At 34.1% G+C, this 21,947-nt stretch overlaps 2 protein-coding genes and 1 long non-coding RNA gene across 3 annotated transcripts; all 3 read left to right on the top strand.

Moving 5' to 3' along the window:
* The first annotated feature begins 5,663 nt into the window (after positions 1-5,663).
* Positions 5,664-7,698, top strand: LOC124637790 (larval cuticle protein LCP-14-like). Its single transcript, XM_047174444.1, has 4 exons — positions 5,664-5,797; positions 6,359-6,538; positions 6,903-7,007; positions 7,449-7,698. The coding sequence occupies exons 1-4, from the start codon at positions 5,795-5,797 to the stop codon at positions 7,551-7,553; spliced, it is 393 nt and encodes a 130-aa protein (XP_047030400.1). The 5' UTR covers positions 5,664-5,794; the 3' UTR covers positions 7,554-7,698.
* A 664-nt stretch (positions 7,699-8,362) lies between these two features.
* On the top strand, positions 8,363-9,900 carry LOC124637525. Its single transcript, XR_006985245.1, has 2 exons — positions 8,363-8,564; positions 9,641-9,900. It is a non-coding gene; the product is annotated as an uncharacterized LOC124637525 (long non-coding RNA).
* A 7,415-nt stretch (positions 9,901-17,315) lies between these two features.
* LOC124637524 (larval cuticle protein LCP-17-like) lies at positions 17,316-21,339 on the top strand. Its single transcript, XM_047174040.1, has 4 exons — positions 17,316-17,376; positions 18,111-18,305; positions 20,199-20,303; positions 21,143-21,339. Exons 1-4 carry the CDS (start codon positions 17,374-17,376, stop codon positions 21,263-21,265), a joined length of 426 nt encoding a protein of 141 aa, XP_047029996.1. The 5' UTR covers positions 17,316-17,373; the 3' UTR covers positions 21,266-21,339.
* Positions 21,340-21,947: the final 608 nt, after the last annotated feature.

Below are 21,947 nucleotides of genomic sequence, written 5' to 3'. Positions count from 1 at the left end.
AGTTAATAAATAACTTACCATGGGGCTAACCGACCGTGTGTGAAAAGGTGTCCAGACATTATTATTATTATTTATAAATCATGGCATACAATGGTTCCAAACACCATTGTTTTCTAAAGGATGTCATCGCCGTTTCCTCGCAACTTAGACCGTTTAACCAACCGGAGACGCCATTACTGTACATAGGTAAACATAGATGCAACAACGATTCGTATTTGCTCCAAGATCGCTCCATTAGAACGAACCGTTACTAAGGTACAGGGTCGCGTGCAGATGTTGACACATTTAGGCTTGTGTTTGTTAATTTTATCGTGTGCAATAGTTACTATGTCATCGTAAATGCATGGTTGAGTTATCAGTAACCAGCATCATTTGATGCGTTAGCTCACTTTCCGCGTATACTGGCCAATTGTTACAGAAATATTTGTGCTCATGACGGTTCTAGTTGGATCAATGCTCTAAGCCTCGCACAATACGGCGTTTTAAATCACAATGTTTTTTTTTGTTCTTTTAAGGCATACTTTATTTCAACTGAAACAGAAAAGCCTATTATTTTTTGGGGAACTTTTCTTGTGAAAGCAAAACATGCGAAGGGTTCGTTGTTGTGTAGAACAGTTTCGTTGATACAGCCTTTGGTGGTTGACAGACAAAAGAGAGGTCCATGTTGTCTACATATACTTATACAAAGCATGCAATTTTTTTATGTACGAAAATTCATGTACCAAAGTTGAGTCCAGAGTCTTATATGTAAAGCGCTGGTTGATAACTATCTTTTTTTTTAATAATAGAAGTAACCAAGTTTTTACCTCCGAGCCTTTTTCCCAACTATGCTGTGGTCGGCTTCCAGTCTAACCGGATTCAACTGAGTAGGATTCAACGCGACTGCCTATCTGACCTAATCGACCCAACCCGGGCAACCCAAGGCCCCTTGGTTAGACTGGTGTCAGACTTACTGGCTTCTGACTACCCGTAACGACTATCAGGGATGTTCAATGACAGCCAGGACCTACAGTTTAAAGTGCCATCCGAAACACAGTCATTGGTGTCTAAGATATACTTAGAAAGTACATACAAACTTAGAAAAGTTGCTTTGGTACTTGCCTGACCTGGAATCGAACCCGCGCTCTCATCTTGAGAGGTTGGTTCTTTACCCTCTAGGCCACCACGACTTATCATGTAATAGAATTTAATAGAAGTAACCCGGTATTCCCAAAGAATTCTTGTTCCCAAATAATCTGCAAGTCAATTCTAATAAAAATAAAACCAAATCGAGTTAAAATATACCAAACAGAACAAAATTAATTAACATTTATATGATCTTAATTAAATAAAACCTAAATGATTAATAAATATTTCATATTTTGCACTCACGTGCATCGCTAGATGCAAAAGGAAGTTTAAAACATTAAATGCGAGTGCAATAAACATATATTAATAATGCATTTATGATAAAACATGTGACATTAATGTCACCGAGAAAATAAAAGTTTATGTTTACGCGCCCAACCTGTGGACGACTTTACACAAGACAGAACAATTTAATAAAATTATCAACTAACTGTTATTAATAGGCGCATTCAAAAAATACATATACAAAGTACGTTTCTATTTTTACATCACAGCAATTAAAACTTCCTCATATTTAATGTCTTTGAAAATATAAGCTTCTATTCCAAAAATAAATTATTAAAAAAGCGACATTAAAATTACAAGCTATCAAACTTTTCCTATACTTTACATTGATTGCTCAAGATTGAACCAGAATTAATCCATTCCACGTTCACGGCGGAAGTTTCATTAAAGAAAACATAAAACTTTCGACAAAAAATAACCTTCTTTTAACCAAAAATAGACGAACTTGTCTAACCTTTTCATGAATACTTCTTCCGATATAATCAAAAATAAACGAAGGTTGGAGCAATTTTCCAATTAAAAATAAAATTAATTTTTCGATTTATTTTGGCTGTTTTCCTCTTGTATGCTGCCGTTCAGACGAAAGTTTTTGATCCAAGGTGACCAAGTCAGTGTGTTCTTCGCTAGACTATGTCAGGTCTTAGGTCAAGAGAATTAGTTGAGGAATGTTCACGTCTTTTTAGAAATAACTTGAAGAAGGTTGCGTGCCATCTATACTTCATAGGTCTGTGGGACACGTGTCCTTATAACATCAATGGTTGCTACTTTTGAATTCCGAATTAGCGAATTATTCCTCTATTTTCGAATTTGACTTTACGTACGGAAGCCAGTCTATTAACAAAAGTTCTTGGGTACAAAATCAGGTGCCAATATGTTATGTAGGGACTTCATACTTTGTAACTTATTTTCAACAGCATATAAATGTTTGATCAAGGTTATATTCGTCTTGACGTCATATTACAGGTATTAAAAGTCACTGCCAAGGTAAAAATATTAATTGTGGCAATTTATTAGTAATGACACGCTTTGATTATTATTTTGGGTGTGATATCAAAGAGTTTTAAAAGGTAAGATACTTAAGAACAAAATAGGTCTTAAGCAGTATAAGTTTACCTAAATGTTGCTAATTTTGAAAATAGGTGCGTAAATACACATTTTGTAAATAGTATAATCCTATATTCATTAGAAGAAAATTACTAGATTAGAAGCAATTTGTTACAGAGCTCAATATATGTAGCAAATATTCTCGTCATTTATGTACTGTGCATGAAGTAAAAATATAATTCTCTTGTAAAAGAACATAGAAAGAGGGTGGCGCCAAACCTCTATCTAATCGGTGTTATGAAATCGAATTATAAAAAACTATTTTTTGAGCCCATGATAACCATAACAATAGCGAATAATGTGTTGAATATTTAAAGCAAGTTACATCAATTTGGCGACAATCTTATATAAACTTTTGTCCTACTGACTGCTCAGAAAGTCTAGGTAAAAGGTTAAGTAGTTCCGCCAAAAACGTCACTAGTATTTTTCAAATGATAAATATTAATAAGTAAAATGAATATATCTGTTACTGTTACAGCCTTTTTATCGTCCCACTGCTGGGCACTCCTCTCACATGGAGAAGGATTGAGCATTAATCACCACGCTTGCTCATTGCGGGTTGGTGATTTCAGACTTTATAGTCCAGGTTTCCTCAAGATGTTTTTCTTCACCTTTTTATCAGCCATTGGTGTCTAAGATTACTAAGAAAGTACATACACACTTTGAAAAGTTGCATTGTTACTTGCCTGACCTGGAAATGGAATCGAACCCACACCCTCATACTCGAGAGGTTGATTCTTTACCCACTAGGCCACCACGACTTTTTGAATATAAAAAATGAATATAAAAATCTTATTTATTTATTACAATGTTCAACAAGAATGGAACAAGTTCCACAAAGGTTACATTCGTTTAATGGATAGCAATGAATTTTTTTCATCCATTTGTTTTATCTGAAAAATTAACGACCATATTTGAAAAAATAGACATTCCATTTTTTAGACCGATAATGGTAATAAAACTTACAGAACCGGTGTCCTCTAAAAATGAAGCTTCTTAGCTCATTAAATTAATTGTAGGTAACTCAGTAACGTACCTTTTTATTCTGGAATAAAAATAAAATACCAAGATTCTGCTTGCTCCACAGAATGGAATTATTATTATACGTGAATTAAAATCTTTAATATTATGTGCTGTTTTATTTCCACCCATATATGTTTGATACTTAGGTACAATAATAGACATGGAATGTGCTGCAATTATTCCTAGCGTATTCCTAACTTATGAAAACTTAATTGTGTAGGGTCCTCTGTCTTAAAACATTTCTTTTATCCACTAGGATTGGAATAATTTCAACATATCGAAATGGAGAACACATCGCCTTCATTTGCACAATAACAATGATAAAGATGCCTTTTGAGAGGCTGTCAGTGCAAAAAAATCAGGCCAGCATAGCTTTGTTTAAACGGCCGTTACACCTAAGCTTCGCCGGAGGCCCAATGATGTCGACACGAGGTGATTAACGAAACTCTTTGCTCAACTATGACATTATTAATAGTCTATAGGCCGATACACATTTTGAAATCGTTGAGAGGACTGCGGTTTTAACAAATAACTACGTAATTGTAAGGTAAATATAATTAATATTCGGCATTCTGAGCCCACTGCCACCTACGGACTTAAGATCTTCGTTACGCCATTTCGGCCTTGAACTAATCTTGTCAGCTGTTCTTTTGTTATTCATTTCCTCGTAAGCTATTGTATTCATGATTATTAGATGCAATAGCTTGATTAGGAACACTCACCTTAGGATTCATTTCTAGGTATCCTACGTCTTACTCATCAATGAATCAATATTTCATTGATATAACTACCAAAGTACTACTACTTAACTAGGTAAGTACTATCTCAGACCGATTGAATACTGATCTGTGGACACTGAATGAAGACATTGGCCTTAAGCTAAGTACTAGGTGAAATGGCGCATTCTCAAATGGTGGATTAATATTATGTAAGCTCTTCAGGAGTGATATTAATTATACCTAAACCACATTTTAAGCTATTTGGTAAGTGAAGTGTACCTATTCGACGTGCGTCTGCTTACAATGCTGTCCATGGTCAATATATCCAAACACAGTCAAGGGTAAATTAATGTGGATTCATTGAACTAAAGGAATGAATCCCTTTTTCGACAAATTCATGTACCTACACATGATATTCACAAATGTTACTTTTATAGGTTCTCAGAGATTGGTGTAACTGACTTCCACAACCCCTGAAGGTAACTTTATTGCACTCGATTAAAGCTTAGCTAATTTTCGGCAGAATCTCAGTCATCTTGATATATTTCACCTCAGTCAGATCATTATTTTTACCACGAGAAGGCTGCAGACAAATTCATTATTTGTAATATTAGTAAGAATAATTAATTTAATTTAGACGTCTTTAAGTTACCTATGCATAAAATTAATTCAAGTATAGGTTTGCGAAAACACATAGGATGATAGGCGGCTATTGTTTAGCTTCCTACTGCATAATTACTACTGACAATATAAATTTAAATAGGGTTTCAGTTAACGAACCTACTGTAGATAATAATTACGTATAATTTAAATTATCTGTTATGAAAAGTAAATAAATAATGTGAAAGCATAATTTCACTTTCAAGTAATCTCCTTTGTTATTTTTCACGAAAAATAGATGCATGGTTATTGGTTATTCAATCAAAAGTTTAAGTGCAACCATGGTAGACGAAACAGAAAGAGACAAATGTTTCGTCATAAATTATTTACTTGGAAAAAAGTATCTAATTTTTAAAAAATGTTATCAAATCTAAATATCAACGCTAACTAATCACTTACCAAATAAAAACAAAACATTTACCTTGAGTTTAAATATACAATTTACTTTTCATACAAAAGGTTCTTGAATATATTTTTGGCGTCAAGAAAAATATCTCCTGCGACAAAACCGAACAAGTAGGTACGCAAATCCATCGACAAGTGGCCCATACCAACTCCCGACTATGAATGCTAACAATTTATTTTTTCTTATTCAGACCAAGATCCCAAGTAAAGCCATATATGTATTTTTTTCATTAACACAAAACTAGCTTTTCTTACAAAGCGAAAATGTCAAAAGAGCGGCCGATAGTCTTATCGGTCTTATATTTAAAGACTAAAGCCTGTTGAGAAAAAAATAAAAAGTTGACCTTTTCTATGTAGGTATTAGTAGGTATGATATCATAAACGATATTCCTGGGAACGTGTATATAAGAAACTTGGAACCTCACTCCAGCATTAGATTCAACTAGTAGTTCGAATAAGCAACAACCAAAATGGTAAGTGCACTCGTCTACCAAACGACAAAGAATTTATTAATGGTGAAAAAATGTGAATAATTAGTGATTTCGAGACGCCTCGCAAAAAGTGTGAATGTTAATCAATATGTGATTTACTAAATTTCTTAATTGTTGCAAAAAAGTTTTACAATGCAGTGTGAATTGAATATAATTTTTAAGATGCGTAACATTGATGAATATTATAATTGATTATACAAAGTTATTAGTTACGAGTGAATACATTTAATATACTTTGTGCGTTTGTGAGTGGTTACCAAAAGAAATTAGATTTGACACTCTTGACTGAGTAATTATTGCATTATTTTGGTTATTAAGACATTCTTGTGGAATTTGTCTAGACAACTTGACAATGATATTTATACATGATGGTCATTGATAACTGCATAATTGATTTATCAGTTATATTTCAGTACTTTGTATAATAATAAAACAATTAACTTCAAGTCATAAAATAATAAAAAACTCATCCTATAAATTCAAATCAAGTCCACAACAATACGACATACAAACTCCTTTTAACCACGGATATCGTTTTTCTAGAAATCCTTCATCGTAGCCCTTTGCCTCTTCGCGTGCGCTTACGCCGCGTCCCCCGAGCAGGCTGCCCAGGTCCTGCGCTCCGACTACAATCAGTCGCCCGAGGGTAACTTCCAGTACGCTTATGAAACTGACAACGGTATCGCTGGACAGGCTGAGGGCAAAGTCAAGGTCGTCGGAAAGGTGAGTTCGACTGTTATTAAATTATTATCTCGTTAGAAAAGTTTGATGACAAAAAATCCTGGTATTAAGCTGAATCCAGTTAGACTGGAAGCTGACCCCAAGATAGTTAGGAAAAAACTCTGGGAAGAAGTGAAGAGAAAGATGGATAAGCAGAGAGAATTTCTCGCAAGTAACTTTTTGACAAATGAATATGGTTCTATATAAAATTCATTCTGTATCTACAGTGTTTTAGAGTTGAAATTTTGAAGGTTATGAAGGGTATGGGTTAAGAACAACTGCAGATTTACTGAGGAATACAGGTGTCAAAGTGCAGTTGCGTGCGTCTACCATGATGGGTCCTCAATGTTTAAATATTTTGTTTCAGGACGAGGTCGCTCTTGAGGTCGCTGGTGCCAACAGCTACAAATCCCCCGAAGGTCAGGTCATCTCTGTCACCTACGTAGCCAACGAGAACGGATACCAGCCCCAGGTAAATACAAACATATTAAAACTTCGAAGTCTTTTAATAGGTAGTTGAACACAACATTAAGAACTTTGGTAGATTGTTGTGCATATCGAACTTTTAGATAATATAATCAATCTTCTAACCAACACTAAAGAAATCTATGTATAAAAGAAGACGTATATAATCTCTCAAACCTGATTTCCTTAGTTTGACCTTTATTGAAATCCTTCGCTAACCAACAATCGAAATATCATCCAGTTTTTTCGAAGATGTTTGTACTAGAGGGCAAAGGGTCACTAAAAAGGAAAAGAAAAAGATTAAAAGATGGCGGATTTTTTTGCTTTATTTGATAGATTATTCTAGGAAAATTCATCCTCCATGACAAGTGTATTTCGGATTGAATTTTCTTAAGACCTAACTTTATCTGTTTTTCTGTATTTCTAATGTATTTTTTATTGTCCATAGGGTGACCACCTCCCCACTCCTCCTCCCGCTGAGCCCATCCCAGAGTACATTGCCAGGGCTCTCCAATACATCGCTGAACACCCCTACGTCGAAAAGAAATTGTAAATACGTAACAACTTTAGACAAACCAAAACAATGTATAATGTAACCTAAAGCAATGTGCGTAAAGCGTAAAATGGCTTTAACAACTTTAATTTTTGTTAATTTTTTTGTTTTCTAGACAATAAATAATGTAAAAACGTTTACCAAATGCTGTTGTTTTAATCCTTTTTTGTGTCTACTTCACGATTGACGATTGACTTCGTGGTGAGTTTAATTTAAATAAAAAATATATTAAACCTAAATTTTTTATAAATTTTATAATAAAAAAAAAATAAGTAAGTATTGTTGTCAGCTCATTAAAATATATTAATAACCGCGCTATCAAAAATTATTAAAACGTATTCAGAATATACTCAATGATACGGTTTAATAGTTAAAATTCTTGAACACTTTAATCTAGTAATTACGTAACTGAATAAAAAATAATCAAAAAGTATCTATTCAAAGTAGACAGAAGCAAATCGAATATTAAAATGACATGAGACAGCACCCAAAAATGGCCACCCCTCACCACTTGAAGAAGAAGTGGTGCAACCAACCTCTCAGCAACACTATTTTAATTAAATTGATATTAAATGGCTACACAGTCAGTTGCACAAAGATAAATTAAAAACCTCAATTAAATCTTTTGCTAACACTTTTTATCTTGTTGACAAAGAAAGAGTCAGCAATAGATTTAAAGAAGCTTTGACTTAAATGGACCTTCTGCAACTGACTTATAATCTTCAATTATCCATGTGGTCTTCAATCATAGACAGTGTAAACAGAACATACTGCTATGTAAGTGGTCAGTATACGGGCATGCTGCCATTACCACATTGGTAGCATTCCTGACCGCATCACAGCTACTAACGACATTAGGGTACTTCACAGGTGGTTTTGGAAACCGTCTGCTGACAGCACAGATTAATATAGACCATAAACAAGGAATATTGAGGACAACTGTTAAGGCTTGCGTGAACATAATAATATGTTGAGGAACAAAATCATGCTTGACTGTCTCTGGAAGTTAAGGTTAGTAGAAGTAGATTAACTGCTGATTACAATAATCGATTCGTTGTTTGATATTGAAAATGTATTAAAATTTTCAATCCCTAATCGAAAAACAACGAACAAATCGGTTATTACAATCAGCAGTCATACCTACCTACCGTTAATGGCAGATGCTATTCGATTCAAGTTATTATATCGATATCTAAGCATGGAAGTAATTATAAAATAACAAAACACTATAGATTATTTTCTTTGTAGATGTTGGAAGTCACTGTTAAATGTATGTCTCCTAAAAATCTTTGGAAAATACAAAATATGCCTAGCCTTGAAAAAATATATATTACAAAAAATCTTCACCTTAAATCCTCTCAAGGTGCAGAAATGCAGCTGTCATATTATTATAAATCATCAGTTATTAATACAATGTTATTTATCACCATCAAACCGGCTAGGAAACCTTCGAATCTGTGTGTTGGAACCTGTTATTGAAATATCTTAAATGCACTGTGGTTTAACGGGGGAATTTTTTAAACAAAGTTTTATCACAGGTTTTTATGATGAAAATGAGGTCTTGTTTTTTATATTATTTGCGAATTCGGCCGGGAAAAATGTCTCCAAATGTGGGTTTTTTTAATCTTTGTCCGGGTTTTGCGAAATTCGAGATGGCAGCCCTACTCATACTACAAGTGGTAGACAAGTGGTGCTTTTGAAAAACGGTACCATCAATTTTGGTGGTAATTGTACTCGCTATCGGACGCTCATACCCTGCAGCCATCTAGTTAGATGCATCTCAGACGCATCATTATATAATTAATCGAATTATGTTTATTAGTGACACACAAATGCCAAGGTTTGCCATGCAACACCACTAATGATATATTGCTAATATCATCTTCATATCTATTTGTAAAATAGCCTAGCTTAACCTAGATTTTTATTCAAATATTTATAAAAATATGAAATTCTTCGCACAAAAATGTGAAATTAATATAATATTCATGGACAAGATATAAGGAACTGATCATATTTTTTGTGTATGCATTTTATTCTACAACTTCAATATTAGAAGTCACTACAGCTTCTGTTTATAATTTTAGGTTTCGGTCGAGAAAATTTACTTCTATATACGAACGCCGCCGTCTTACTGTTAGACACGTAGTACATTGTCCGTCACAGTGGCTAACAGTGGAATCTTGCCTCTGGGAATGACCGCGGCAACTGTGGTGTACCTTGATCTATTGACCCTTGTACCATGTTCCAAATGATGAATATTTGCTATACATCTGATAAGTTCCAGTTAGATTTGTCAAAACAGCGTTTTGTATATTAATCGAGCGAATATACATAATGATTGATACTCATTTGTTTAATTTTGTGTGATCACGCATTTTATGCAACAGTAGAACTTGTCTGTCAATCAAGTATTCATATCTTATTAGATCTAGTAGTGCTAGTAGCTTAGTGCTTATTAGATCTCAATTAATTACATATTAATTTATTGTACAAAACACTTCTTCTAAATTGTGAATTACGCTTGGATTTTTACGCAAAACACCGTCTGGATCTCATCTTAATAGAGACTAAGCTTGACCTCATTGGTCTTGACTGATTTGGATGTAACTCTTTATTGTTCGGCAAGTTCAAAGTCCATCGAGAGAATCAATATCCATGCAATATTATAAAGGAACTCAATACATTACTTTTCATTTTTTTATTGCGTCTGAATGCAATTTCGATATATCATAATAATATGAAGATTAACAGCTTAACAGATAATTGAAATGCTTTTCGTATGTTAAGCGTTCGTAATAATTTGCGCCTTTTACATTTTAATCAATACGAAATCTGTTTGTCAAGGAAACATTCGACAAATGAGATTTTATAAATTATAATTTTGCAAATCTTAATCGTAGGGTCGTTGGCACTAGTAGAGAATAGTTTTTTGTATATATTTAGAACTACTGGCCATCGAAGTTAACTTGAACGGGAATTGTGTTCTGTATTTATTGAACACTAGCTTTCAGCGTGCGGGTTCACGCGCGTCCTGGAGGAACTGTTCTTCTTGCGCCACTTGTTCTGTCTTACATCATCATCATCTGGCTATTTCCCAACTATGTAGTGGTCGGCTTCCAGTCTAACCGAATGTAGTTGAGTGTGTGTTTACAAGGAGTGAGTGCCCATCTGACCTACCTTTATCTAAAATATTTTTTCGCAAAATAGGAGTTTCGAAATGAATTTTCTTTTGAGTTTATAGCTCTAAAAGGCGAACTAATAGAGGTAATAGAAACACATAAAGAAGTCAATTCTCCTCGTCTATTGTCACCGCTTTTAAACCGCAGCCATAGAGCAGTGTTTTATGTCCACATGAGGTAAAATGTAGGTACAAATGAAAGCTGTTGTCGTATTCATTTCCCTAGCGATTCCTGTTGTGTTCTAAGCGGTGTCCTTTTTAAAGTACCTGCTGTAACTAAGTTATGTACTACACAGGTAAAAGCAAATGTAGGGATGACGGAATATATTTTTGTTAGTGGTCAGTTGCGTTTTGATGTGCAGTCCTTTTATGGGGGTCCAATCTGGTGATTTTGATGCAAGAATTGAATGCTGAAGGTAAGTCACACTGAAAAACTTACACGTATACGTACCGCCACTAGAAGGGCTTTTATTGAGTGCTTTTAAAACAGTGACATTAAATTATAGAGCTAAAAATATATGGATTAAATGAAGAAAATTCGGATGCTCATAATCTTAATTCATTGAGATATGGGACCTTTAGATTTCGATATTATATTTTTTTCTACGTGCGTTTTTTCTTATTTTTTTTTGGTATGTTTAGTACAGGTAATAAAAAAAACGCAATATGAAAACTCAATATCGTTATTAAACATCATCAACATATAGGTATTTTCATTAACTAATCAACCGTTCAACCCTAACATGATTAACGACATTACGGCACCATTATAAATGCATGGTTCGTAGTGTGCACGCCACATATCGTGTCAGCCATGTTGAGACAAAACGCATTACATATCGATTGAAAATTACTTTATTATTATCTAGGGATCAATATTGTAGAATATCATATTCTGCTTTTTTTTTTGTTTAGATAGGAAATCATCAACCCGTTATGGGTGTTAGACTTTTACTAATTTAAACTCACCATGTAAGCCTAATAATATAAGCCTAAGCCCTTTATTATGTACTAGCACCACGGTAACCCATTCAAGCAATCCCGCATGCGTCTGGCATCTCATTTTTTTTATTGATTGGAGAAGGAGGTCATCTTTCTTCTAAAATATTTTTATCATCTTTCTTCTAAGAAAGAAGATTTGCTCTTATGTAAAAAAGGGTCTTGTTGAAAAATATATTTTTCGACTGTTTCCTAAGTAGGTAGGGAGGTTCACGAAGTAATCAAATTGCTATTACTATTAATAAACAAGCTTCTGTATTATTGCATCGTCCTTGCATAGAAAAAAGTAGTTGCTCGTGGATAATGTAGCGCGCCAAGGTGAAAGAATTACAGTTATTTTTATAAAATTGCACCTTTATTAAAAAATAGCTTTTATAATACTCGTCTTATTTTCTTTATATTATATTTATTAAGAACTTAATGAAATATTTTTTAAGCTTCTAAACATTCAATTTACTAACCCACATTATGTAGTAAAATTGGGTTATTCCCTATCTATGTACTTCATTCTTAATCTTCAGTGTAAAGAAAACGTAACATTAATATTTATAAAACCACTTGAGAATCTGGTTTGGCCCAATACCACAAAGTAGGTAATCCCCAAAATAATTGGCGGAATTAGTAAAAGCCTCAAGCAAGTGCCAGTACTCATGTAAGTAGGTACCATAGAGAACAAAATGACTAGCGGAGGTGCCACGAAAAATCGTCTAAGAAAGTAGGGCGCCAAAATGAGTTTGAGCGGAGAACGAAGAACGTTACTGTTTTCGCTCTTATACGCCTTTTTTGGATGCGATTATTTTTTTGCAATTTCAAAACTCGTTGACAGATTTATCAAAGAATCCAAACGCCTCGTTAGTTCACTCGTAACTGATCGTACTGGTCATGCCCACCGTACGAATTTGACCTAGAAGAAGGTGCCTGACCTACCTGCATCATAGCATCTCCACTCATCTTTCACTACTCCGTGGTAGGTTACCTATTATAGAATTGATTTGTATTTAGGTATTCTGACTGCGTTCAGTGCGGCAGCTCATCTGGTATTCACGATAATGATATCATCTTCACAATAAAACTATAAGTGACATTCTTTGGACAAGCGCAAACTTGACTTTTAAAGCTTTTGTTTCCAAATGAAGGTCTAAAAATATCCATTGTACATTCATAGATGGGTTACATCTATAGCTGCTAACTGAGCTTCATATCTATTTGTATGCGACCTTACATCTTGGAAACTGTTGAAGCATTTCTAACTGTATGGAAAACAACAGGAAAACCACACAAACCATCAGTTATCTATTGTAAAATGTTCATACCAGTCTTATAGATGGTTCTAGAAATTTTTAGCTGAGGCAACGGGGGGTACCACAATAACATATTAACAGGCTTTTTAACACTTAACAAGAATAACCTGTAATGATTGACGTAAGTACTAAACAACACTATTTAGTTCCTAAATTGAGGATGATGCCTAGAGGCGATCCATTTAGTTAAAATACCACTTATGTATGTTAATTTATACGTTAATTAAATGTCAACGAGATATTAACAAGTCATGCTAGCTTTACTGTGGGTATTTCCCTAAACTATTCGGCAGATTTTGGAAAAATTTTGACTTATAGAAAGCTGTTTTCACGAACTCCTGTATTATTTAGTCTTAATGGCTATAAAATGAGAGGAACGGTGTGGATAAAAGCCACAATAAAGAACGAAGAAGAAAATTAATATTTATTGCAACGATTTTCTCATTGACTAAGACAACACGAGAAAAATATCATAAAGGTATATAATCCGACAAAGGTCAAGAATGCAAGTATTATATGGCAATACTATGTTGCCGCGTGGTGGGAAGAAGTGAATGACGTCTGAAAGTAAGGGTGCGTCTACACGGTGCATGTAGCTGGAGCAAGTTAACATGCGCAAGTGACAAGTGACAAGAGCACGCGGATGGGTATTTTGCTTTGGTACGGTAGACCGCACATCAGTGGTAACAGTCATGCACCTTGTTTCTATTTTTTTTGTTATCGTTTTTTTTAATTTTCTTTATTTTTAAGTTTCCTAGTAAGAAATTTACTTACCTACTCTGATTTATGTAAGTGACTTTTGATGTCGTGTAAATCAAATAAATAAATAAATGAGTAATAAGTACGATTTTCCTATAAAACTGTTACCACTGACCTGGAGTTTACTGTACCTGCGTGAGTCGCTGGACCCGGACGTTTATAAAATGCATGTAACCTGCGCATGTGCCTCAATATGCGCAAGCTACTTGCACCGTGTAGAAGCATCCTTACATCGACTGCATTTTATGAGTGCACTATAAATCTTCGAGTGTTGATACCTAACTGTAAACAGGAAATCTGTAATGAATCCTAACCTTGACCGTTTGATTAACTTGACACTAATGGAAGTTATTTTGCATCAATAATTTTGCTCCTCAAATTCTTTGATATTATTTTCTTTCTGGAAAATGCTTTTACAAAACATTTCTTTTAACATCTGTTAGTATGTATATGTTAATGAATTATAACATGTTAATAAAGTAGGTACCTAATTCTAGTTTTCCACAAATCGATAAGTTTAATAGTGACTTGTTTTCTTGTCTGTCTGTATTTGAATCGCAGTAAAACAGCAGCCAGATTTCATTAGAAACCACTGAAAAATTATAACATACAGTTGCTATTGGCAGCGAAGTTATTTGCGTCCCGTGGTAGGTTTTTCCTAACTCCCGTATTAAAAGTAAACAATAGACTCCCTAAATGGACTATCTAATGTTGTTATTTTTAACTGAAATATTTTTCAACAAGACCAAAGCAATTTCCAGGTATCTGTGGAGATTAAAGGGGAGGCCTATGTTCAGCAGTGGACGTCCTATGGCTGAGATGATGATGATGATGAAAGCAATTTCTAGGAAAAGCGTATTCAAGCAAAAAACACTCTCCAGCGTGAGATTTGTCGACATAAATAATTGCTAGTATTTGTACCTAAGTATGTAACATAAAAATGACATTAGGTTTACGGAGATACAAAGTACGATAAGAATGAAAATGATACGAATTTACATAGGTTCGTATGTCTATTACACGTTATGGTAATGTTGATTCCTTATGTTTTACTTATGCACATGGCAACAGTTTAATTATTAGATAGAATACAAGCCTTCTTAATTAAAATCACGTTTTAATAATCTCTTACTTACTAAATGACTATAAGTAATAGAGGGTATAACAGCGTAATCTCACCAAATAAAACTGCTGTGTCAGTATCGTAAGTTTGTAAAGGTCAACGTTTGACCTAGACGTCCAAAGTCTAAACATTGTTATAGCTTCAAAGCAAACGGAATGAAAGATAAGTCGTGGTGTCCTAGTGGGTAAAGAACCAACCTCTGGGTGTGAGTGATGAAGGAAAACGTCTCGAGGTAGCTACATGACTATATTAAAAAAACTGAAATTAGGCAGTTGCATTGAGCAAATATGGTGATTAACGCTCAATCCTTTTCTGTGTGAGAGGAGGCCGCTGTGCCCAGCAATGGGGCTAAAAAGGCTGATAATGATGTAAAATATATCAATAAAATACACTTAATTAAGTTCATGATACACAATATGCAATATAATGAGAAAAAAGAGAACAACATCTACTTGGATACTATTTGACCTTGAATGTTAAGATCAGTGGACAGTCGCCTGATGCTACTCGCCTAGCATAAATTTAAGTAAATATCACGCGTTTTAATAATATCACATTAGGAGTGGTCAACGATTATGTAATAGTTGATTAGAGAAGATCGGACAAATGAGCTGATTGATTTTTTCCCACAATTTATCAACGAAAAGTTGTATATGAACTATGCCAAATAAAGTAGTTTACTTATAATATTTCTTTTGAATATGTACTTTCATAATGTAATAAAAAAAAGTCGTGGTGGCCTAGTGGGTAAAGGACCAACCTCTCAAGTATGAGGGGCGCGGGTTCGATCCTAGGTCAGGCAAGTACCAATGCAACTTTTGTAAGTTTGTATGTACTTTCTAAGTATATCTTAGACACCATTGGCTGTGTTTCGGATGGCACGTTAAACTGTAGGTCCCGGCTGTCATTGAACATCCTTGGCAGTCGTTACGGGTAGTCAGAAGCCAGTTAGTCTGACACCAGTCTAACCAAGTAGTATCGGGTCACCCGGGTAACTGGGTTGAGGAGGTCAGATAGGCAGTCGCTTCTTGTAAAGCACTGGTACTCAGCTGAATCCGGTTAGACTGGGAGCCGACCCCAACATAGTTGGGAAAAAGGCTCGGAGGATGATGTACTTTCATAATGATAATTAATAAGAAAGTTGTGTTTTTTTTTTATAAATCCTGGATAAACTTCACGCAAACAAACATGTGAAAACATAAATCCCAATTCTAGTACCTAATTCGTATATTCTAGAAAAGGTGTTTTAAGGCCAATTAGACTCATTTAAGAATAATAATCATTTAAGGAAAAAAAATTCAATACCAATATTAGACTAATTTTAGCGATCACCTATTTAGTAATTATTATGAAGGTTTCCTCTTAGCTACTTTTAGTATCAAATTTTGTTGTTCTCACGACAAAAAAGCCCATTACTATTTTAATGGGCCATTAATAAATTGACTCCTAATGAATTATTCACGCCTTATTAATTAGAGCAAACACTATTTGCTTTTGCAAATGGTTTTAACTACAATGAGTACAAAAAACATAATTGCAGATCGTTTTAATACCAATTCTTCCGGTGTTATCTGAATTGTATGTAATAATTATTCGAAAAAAAAAACCCATAGTCATACTCGATCATATTATGTATATAGGAACAAATGAAGATAACGATATATAATTATGTAGTGGATTCAGAATTTTCATTTCGGAAAAAAATCTATAAATAAAAATAGCCAGGAAAAAAATGGACACCAACAAAATTAAATAAAAATACATAGATGTGTTACTCTGTAAACTAGCCATTTCAAATCGCATATATTCTACCTACATCTATTTCTTTTTTATTTTCAGATATAAAAAATATATTAAGAAGTACTTTTTATTTACATTCCTTTTTCACAAACAAACTTATTAGTTTCCACCTGTTTTTATGCATAATTTTGTCATTCATTTCAATTTAGACTTATTTGAAAATAATTGATGGAAAAATACGTCTGTAACTATTTTCTGGATTGGCAAATTTTTCAATCATCTCTTATTTTAATTGAATTGATATTATGGTCGAAAGACGCTTTTTTCTTTACTATTATCTTAAAAGAACGTAATGAATGCCGACTTTATTAATGTTTTACAATTAAGCTATTTCGCTTTACTTACACCTTCCGTCTTACTTAGTTTACTAGAGTCTACAATGAGACTCAAAAAAGAAAACAAAATAACTTCTTTTGAAAATAAAATAGATAATTACATAACTCTCATCCAATATCCTCATAGCCTTGACATAATTTATGCATTTTAGAATGCATCAAAAGGATAATTTGCATCAGATTTATAGTCTTTGACAAACGGCCGGTTTTTGAAACTGGTAGCAAAACCTCCTCATTTTCTATTCTGGACGTTTAGTATATAAAGACGAACTTGCTTTAATTCAATCAGATTGAAACAAAAAGTTGACATCCCGCTAGCAACATGGTAAGCATTGATTCTTTTACGTGACCTATTTAAAATAAGAGTTTTTAAATTGTTATATTTTTTTAAATATTCATTTCTAAGTTTTTTTGTAATTGGATCATGTGTATTTTTCTTCTCATGTGTGTAGAGTGTAGAATTTTATGTCTAGAAAATCTAAATTAAGTTTTCACTTAGTTTTTTTATTATAACAAACCTACCACTTGTTGCGGCCAGTTTCTTCATCAAAAGTTAAAGTTAAAGTAATGTCTAAAGTAAAAGTAACGGTCAAATTCGTTTTTTCAAGGCTAAAGTGACAAAACTAATAGAAAAATTGAATTTAACCGTTACTTTTACTTTAGACATTACTTTAACCATAACTTTAACTAACTTTTGATGAAGAAACTGGCCGTTAGTAAATCATACTAGTAATATAAAATTACTAGAAGTTCAAATACGAACACTTATATTACTATTATATCATACTAGCATCCATAGCATTATATCGCATATAGCATATCATAGATATAGCATAGCATATATCATACTACCAGCTCATTGAGGAAACTACATCCCAATATCGGATAAAAAATATCCTACATATTATTCTGATGTATAAGCTATATCACTGCTAAGTTTCATCAAAATCTGTTCAGCTGAAAAAGAAGTAGAGCAGCGTGCAGAAGTTGCAAACACACATTCATTTTCTTTTTGTACAATATAAGTGTGACTAAAAATATTCCATCAACCTTTTCCAGAAATTCTTAGTAGTCCTTGCTGTAGCCGTCGCGTGCGCGAGCGCCGACGTGTCTCACGTTGTCAGCGCTGACTACAGCGCCCCCGTCGTCAAGTCCAGCTACGACATCAGCCCCGAGGGTGCCTTCCAGTACGCGTATGAAACCGGCAACGGCATCTACGCCCAGGCCTCTGGATCCGTCAAGAACCAGAACTCGGTAAGTTACACTTGTAAGATTTAGACCCGATTTCACCACCATACAGTTAACGATAAAGTGCCAGTTAATTATCCAAGACTTATGAAACAAAAATTCATAGTTTATCTGACAGATAAGTTCCTGATAGGCTCTCAGAGACTTTATCAGTGAAACTGGCCATTAGTTACGGGTATAATTTAGGCGGTCACCAAAAATATTTTTAAGACTCTAAGCAGAGGCACCAAATAAAATAAACAACTCCAAAAAAAAATAAATTGACTTTATTAAAAGGGCACTAAAGTATATAATATTATGATCCAAAAAAAATAAAATAACATCAGAAAAATCGCAAATCTCGCACTCATATTATTTTTGGTTCCCAAAATGGATTAATGGTCACCAAATTCTATCCAACTAAAAGATTAATATTACCACCAAAAATCAAAGTTAGTGACGAAAACGAATCGCTGCAAAACCGACTCCACGTAGTCTTGTCTGCCCTACCCCTAGAGTGCAATTCAAAACTGCGTAGGCGCGGAGGGGCGAGGCGGCCTGGCCATGGGACCGCCGGAGCCCTGCAGCGCCGGAGCCGTGACAGAAGCCATGCTTGCTGCATGTTGCGTGCTTACATTTTAAACGCACTGAGTTACACACAAATTCATATAACAATAAATAAGCGACGTACGTTTGGGAACCCTAGTATATTAATTGGTATAAATTTGGGAAATATTCTAGCGATCGTTAGCTTTTTTAGTCTAACAAAAATGACCAAATTAGGAGTCATGGTATTACATAATTGGTAACATCTAAGTAGTGACAATATATAATATTTGGTCTAAAGTGTATTTTAAAGGCGTCCATATATTTTTTTAGTAGTCAATAATATGAAAAAATGGTTTTATCTAATAATATTTTTGGAAACGTTATTTGGTGACCATTTATCCATTTTGGTAACCGTTTAGAATTTTTTTGGTTGTAAAATAGGTACTTTTTTGGGTGGTGTTTAAACACACGCCATTAGTTACTGAGGTAGATATATGTTAGAAAACAAAATTCTCTAGTACCGTAGATAATCGTCCAAATTCAGATTCGGCAAGAGCCAAAAAAGGATTGAGCAATGAAGAAACAGATGAACTTTTTGTGTTCATTTAAACAAAAAAACATTTGAGCTAGCCTAATGAGTAAACCATAATAGCCGTATCGAATCAAATCAATGAAACGAAATCATCAAGTCTTACACTAATGACTGCAGATGCAGTATTGCTAATGTCAAGCAATAATAGAGAAATATTTCAAGAAGTTCATTGCCTTAACTTAGCATTCATAGAAAAGGCTTGAAATAAATCTACCGTCTAGAAAAAATAATCAGACGTCCATCCGACGAAGTCGTGTCAAGGCTAAAATATATGTTAACTATATGTTAAATTAATGCAAGGAATACTCGGAATATATTTAAATTATATTGATCGTTAAATAAAAGCTTTAGAGACCTTGTCGCAGGCAAATAAATTGATGAAAACTAGTTTTGTATCACGAGCCGACCACGTGGAGTAATAAATAACAGAATAGTGGATTATTATAATCAAACATTAACTTATTGTGAATATACAAAGTCTACGTTTTATGAAGAAGGGGGTTATAAATTATGGTTTTAAATCTAGTTCCGCATGATTAACTGATGTAACTATTTACACAATTGACAAAGGATATCATTTGGGATGTTTCTAGTCCGATTCAAATGCATATTTTGAAAAGATTACTTTCTTGATAAAAACTGGAGTATAGTTACTGGATTATCATTTGATAATGAAGTTGGTCATAAAGTTTTTAGCGCCAACAAGATGTGGCCTTTAGGTAAGACTTCTAGGAAACTACAGACCACGCGGTCTGATCAGCCATTATCTTCTTTTCCAGGAATACCCCTCCCTGGAGGTAGCTGGAGCCTACAAGTACACCGCCCCCGATGGTACCCCCGTGGAACTGTCCTACACTGCTGACGAGAACGGTTACAAACCCCAGGTAAGACTTACTTTAAAATACGGGGATTGTTAAGAACTATTTAGGGTCCAGAAGTCAGCAAAAGAATATTCCGTAATTTTAGGGGAATGTGACATAATAATATTACTTTCTCTGTTTTTTTTTTTTCAAAACGTATATCGTAATATATTTATTTAATAATCTTCTTTACGGAATATAAGATTGAATAATTTAAATGAAATCAAAATTCGGAGGCCTACTGGGTGGCCTGATACCTGTTTGGCAAATATTAATGATTTTATACAATCTTTGGATAATTTTTACACCAAAATATTAACAAAGGTGAAGCATGGAATATTGATTCAGATTGACTTTTGATGCAGTTAATTTATCACTGCTGTCAATAAAATATTCATGATTTACGATATATTAATTACAAATCTTATGAAAAGTCAAGTTTAAAGCACTAATTTGGAAATGCAACATAAATAAGCAATCCTTCAAGTTTTGTAAGAATTTCATAAACAGTATTCGAATATCTTAGTGTTTGTACAAAGCAATTGTCAGTGCATTGCAGTACCTTCTAATTATCTAATTAGAATGATAATATTATGCATAGAGTATAATAATAATTTATTATGCTTTAATTATGTCAAGTCAAGTATGATAAGTAATTGGTGTATTATTTACTTAACGTTTCAAAGACGTTCAGAGTACCTGGTGATACTGATAATAATAGTCTTTATGACAACATCACTATACTTTTCCTTTATTTATTGTTTATATTTAAAGTTGACTCCTGAACATCTACCTGGTTCTCTGGTCACCCCAAAGCTAATTGATTACTTATATATTCTAATTTCCCTATTTTTTTTTTACAGGGCGCTCACCTCCCCGTCGGCCCCGCCATCCCTGAGTACATCGCTCGCTCCCTGGCCTACATCGCTGCTCACCCCCCACCAGTTGAGGGAGTCAAGTCTGTCCCCAAACCCGCTTACGGTTAAGATGTCAACAACACCAGCTAGTACAAACCCTACTGCCATTGTATTGTAGTAAATAAAGTTATTATTGTTCGTGATTTCTGTGTATTCTTATGACCCACGCCTGTTACTGTTTCTGAACCAGGTTAGGTTAGAACAGGGAATGTTGGCACCCAACCTGTTACGGGACTTGTGGTGATGAAACTATCTTCTATCTTGCTCTACTACTGTCTAAGGGATCAAGACATGGACATTGAAAAATGTTCACGAACTATTGCTAATAATGAATTTGTATAAAATATGTTAATAGGAGTGCATGGTAAGCCTATGGTGCAAAACCAATAAATTATTCTTATCGGGTTCTTCGAATGTTCTCTAATATAAATTGTAATTACCCTATATCCATCATTCCTTCTTACTCTATATAGCTTTCGCTGGGCTATTTCTGAGTACCATCAATTCTAAAAAGAAAGTATCATCATAATCATCATCAGCCTTCTCTGTTGTATCACTATATATAGGTCACTATATATGGGAACAGGCTTCTTCTCATAAAGAGAAGAAATGAGTGTATAATCACGCTTGCTCAAGGTGGATTGGTGAACATAATCCCATAAAGACAACATAATGGTGGACATGGTGGAACCCACTTTTAAATAATGAAATTAAAACAAAGCAGGCCTCTCAATGATTACGAAACAGTATC

The sequence above is a fragment of the Helicoverpa zea genome, chromosome 16, assembly GCF_022581195.2.
Source record: "Helicoverpa zea isolate HzStark_Cry1AcR chromosome 16, ilHelZeax1.1, whole genome shotgun sequence".
Classification (NCBI taxonomy): Eukaryota; Metazoa; Arthropoda; class Insecta; order Lepidoptera; family Noctuidae; genus Helicoverpa; species Helicoverpa zea.
The sequence above is the reverse complement of the archived record's forward strand: the minus strand, read 5'-3'. Positions and strand labels throughout refer to the sequence as shown.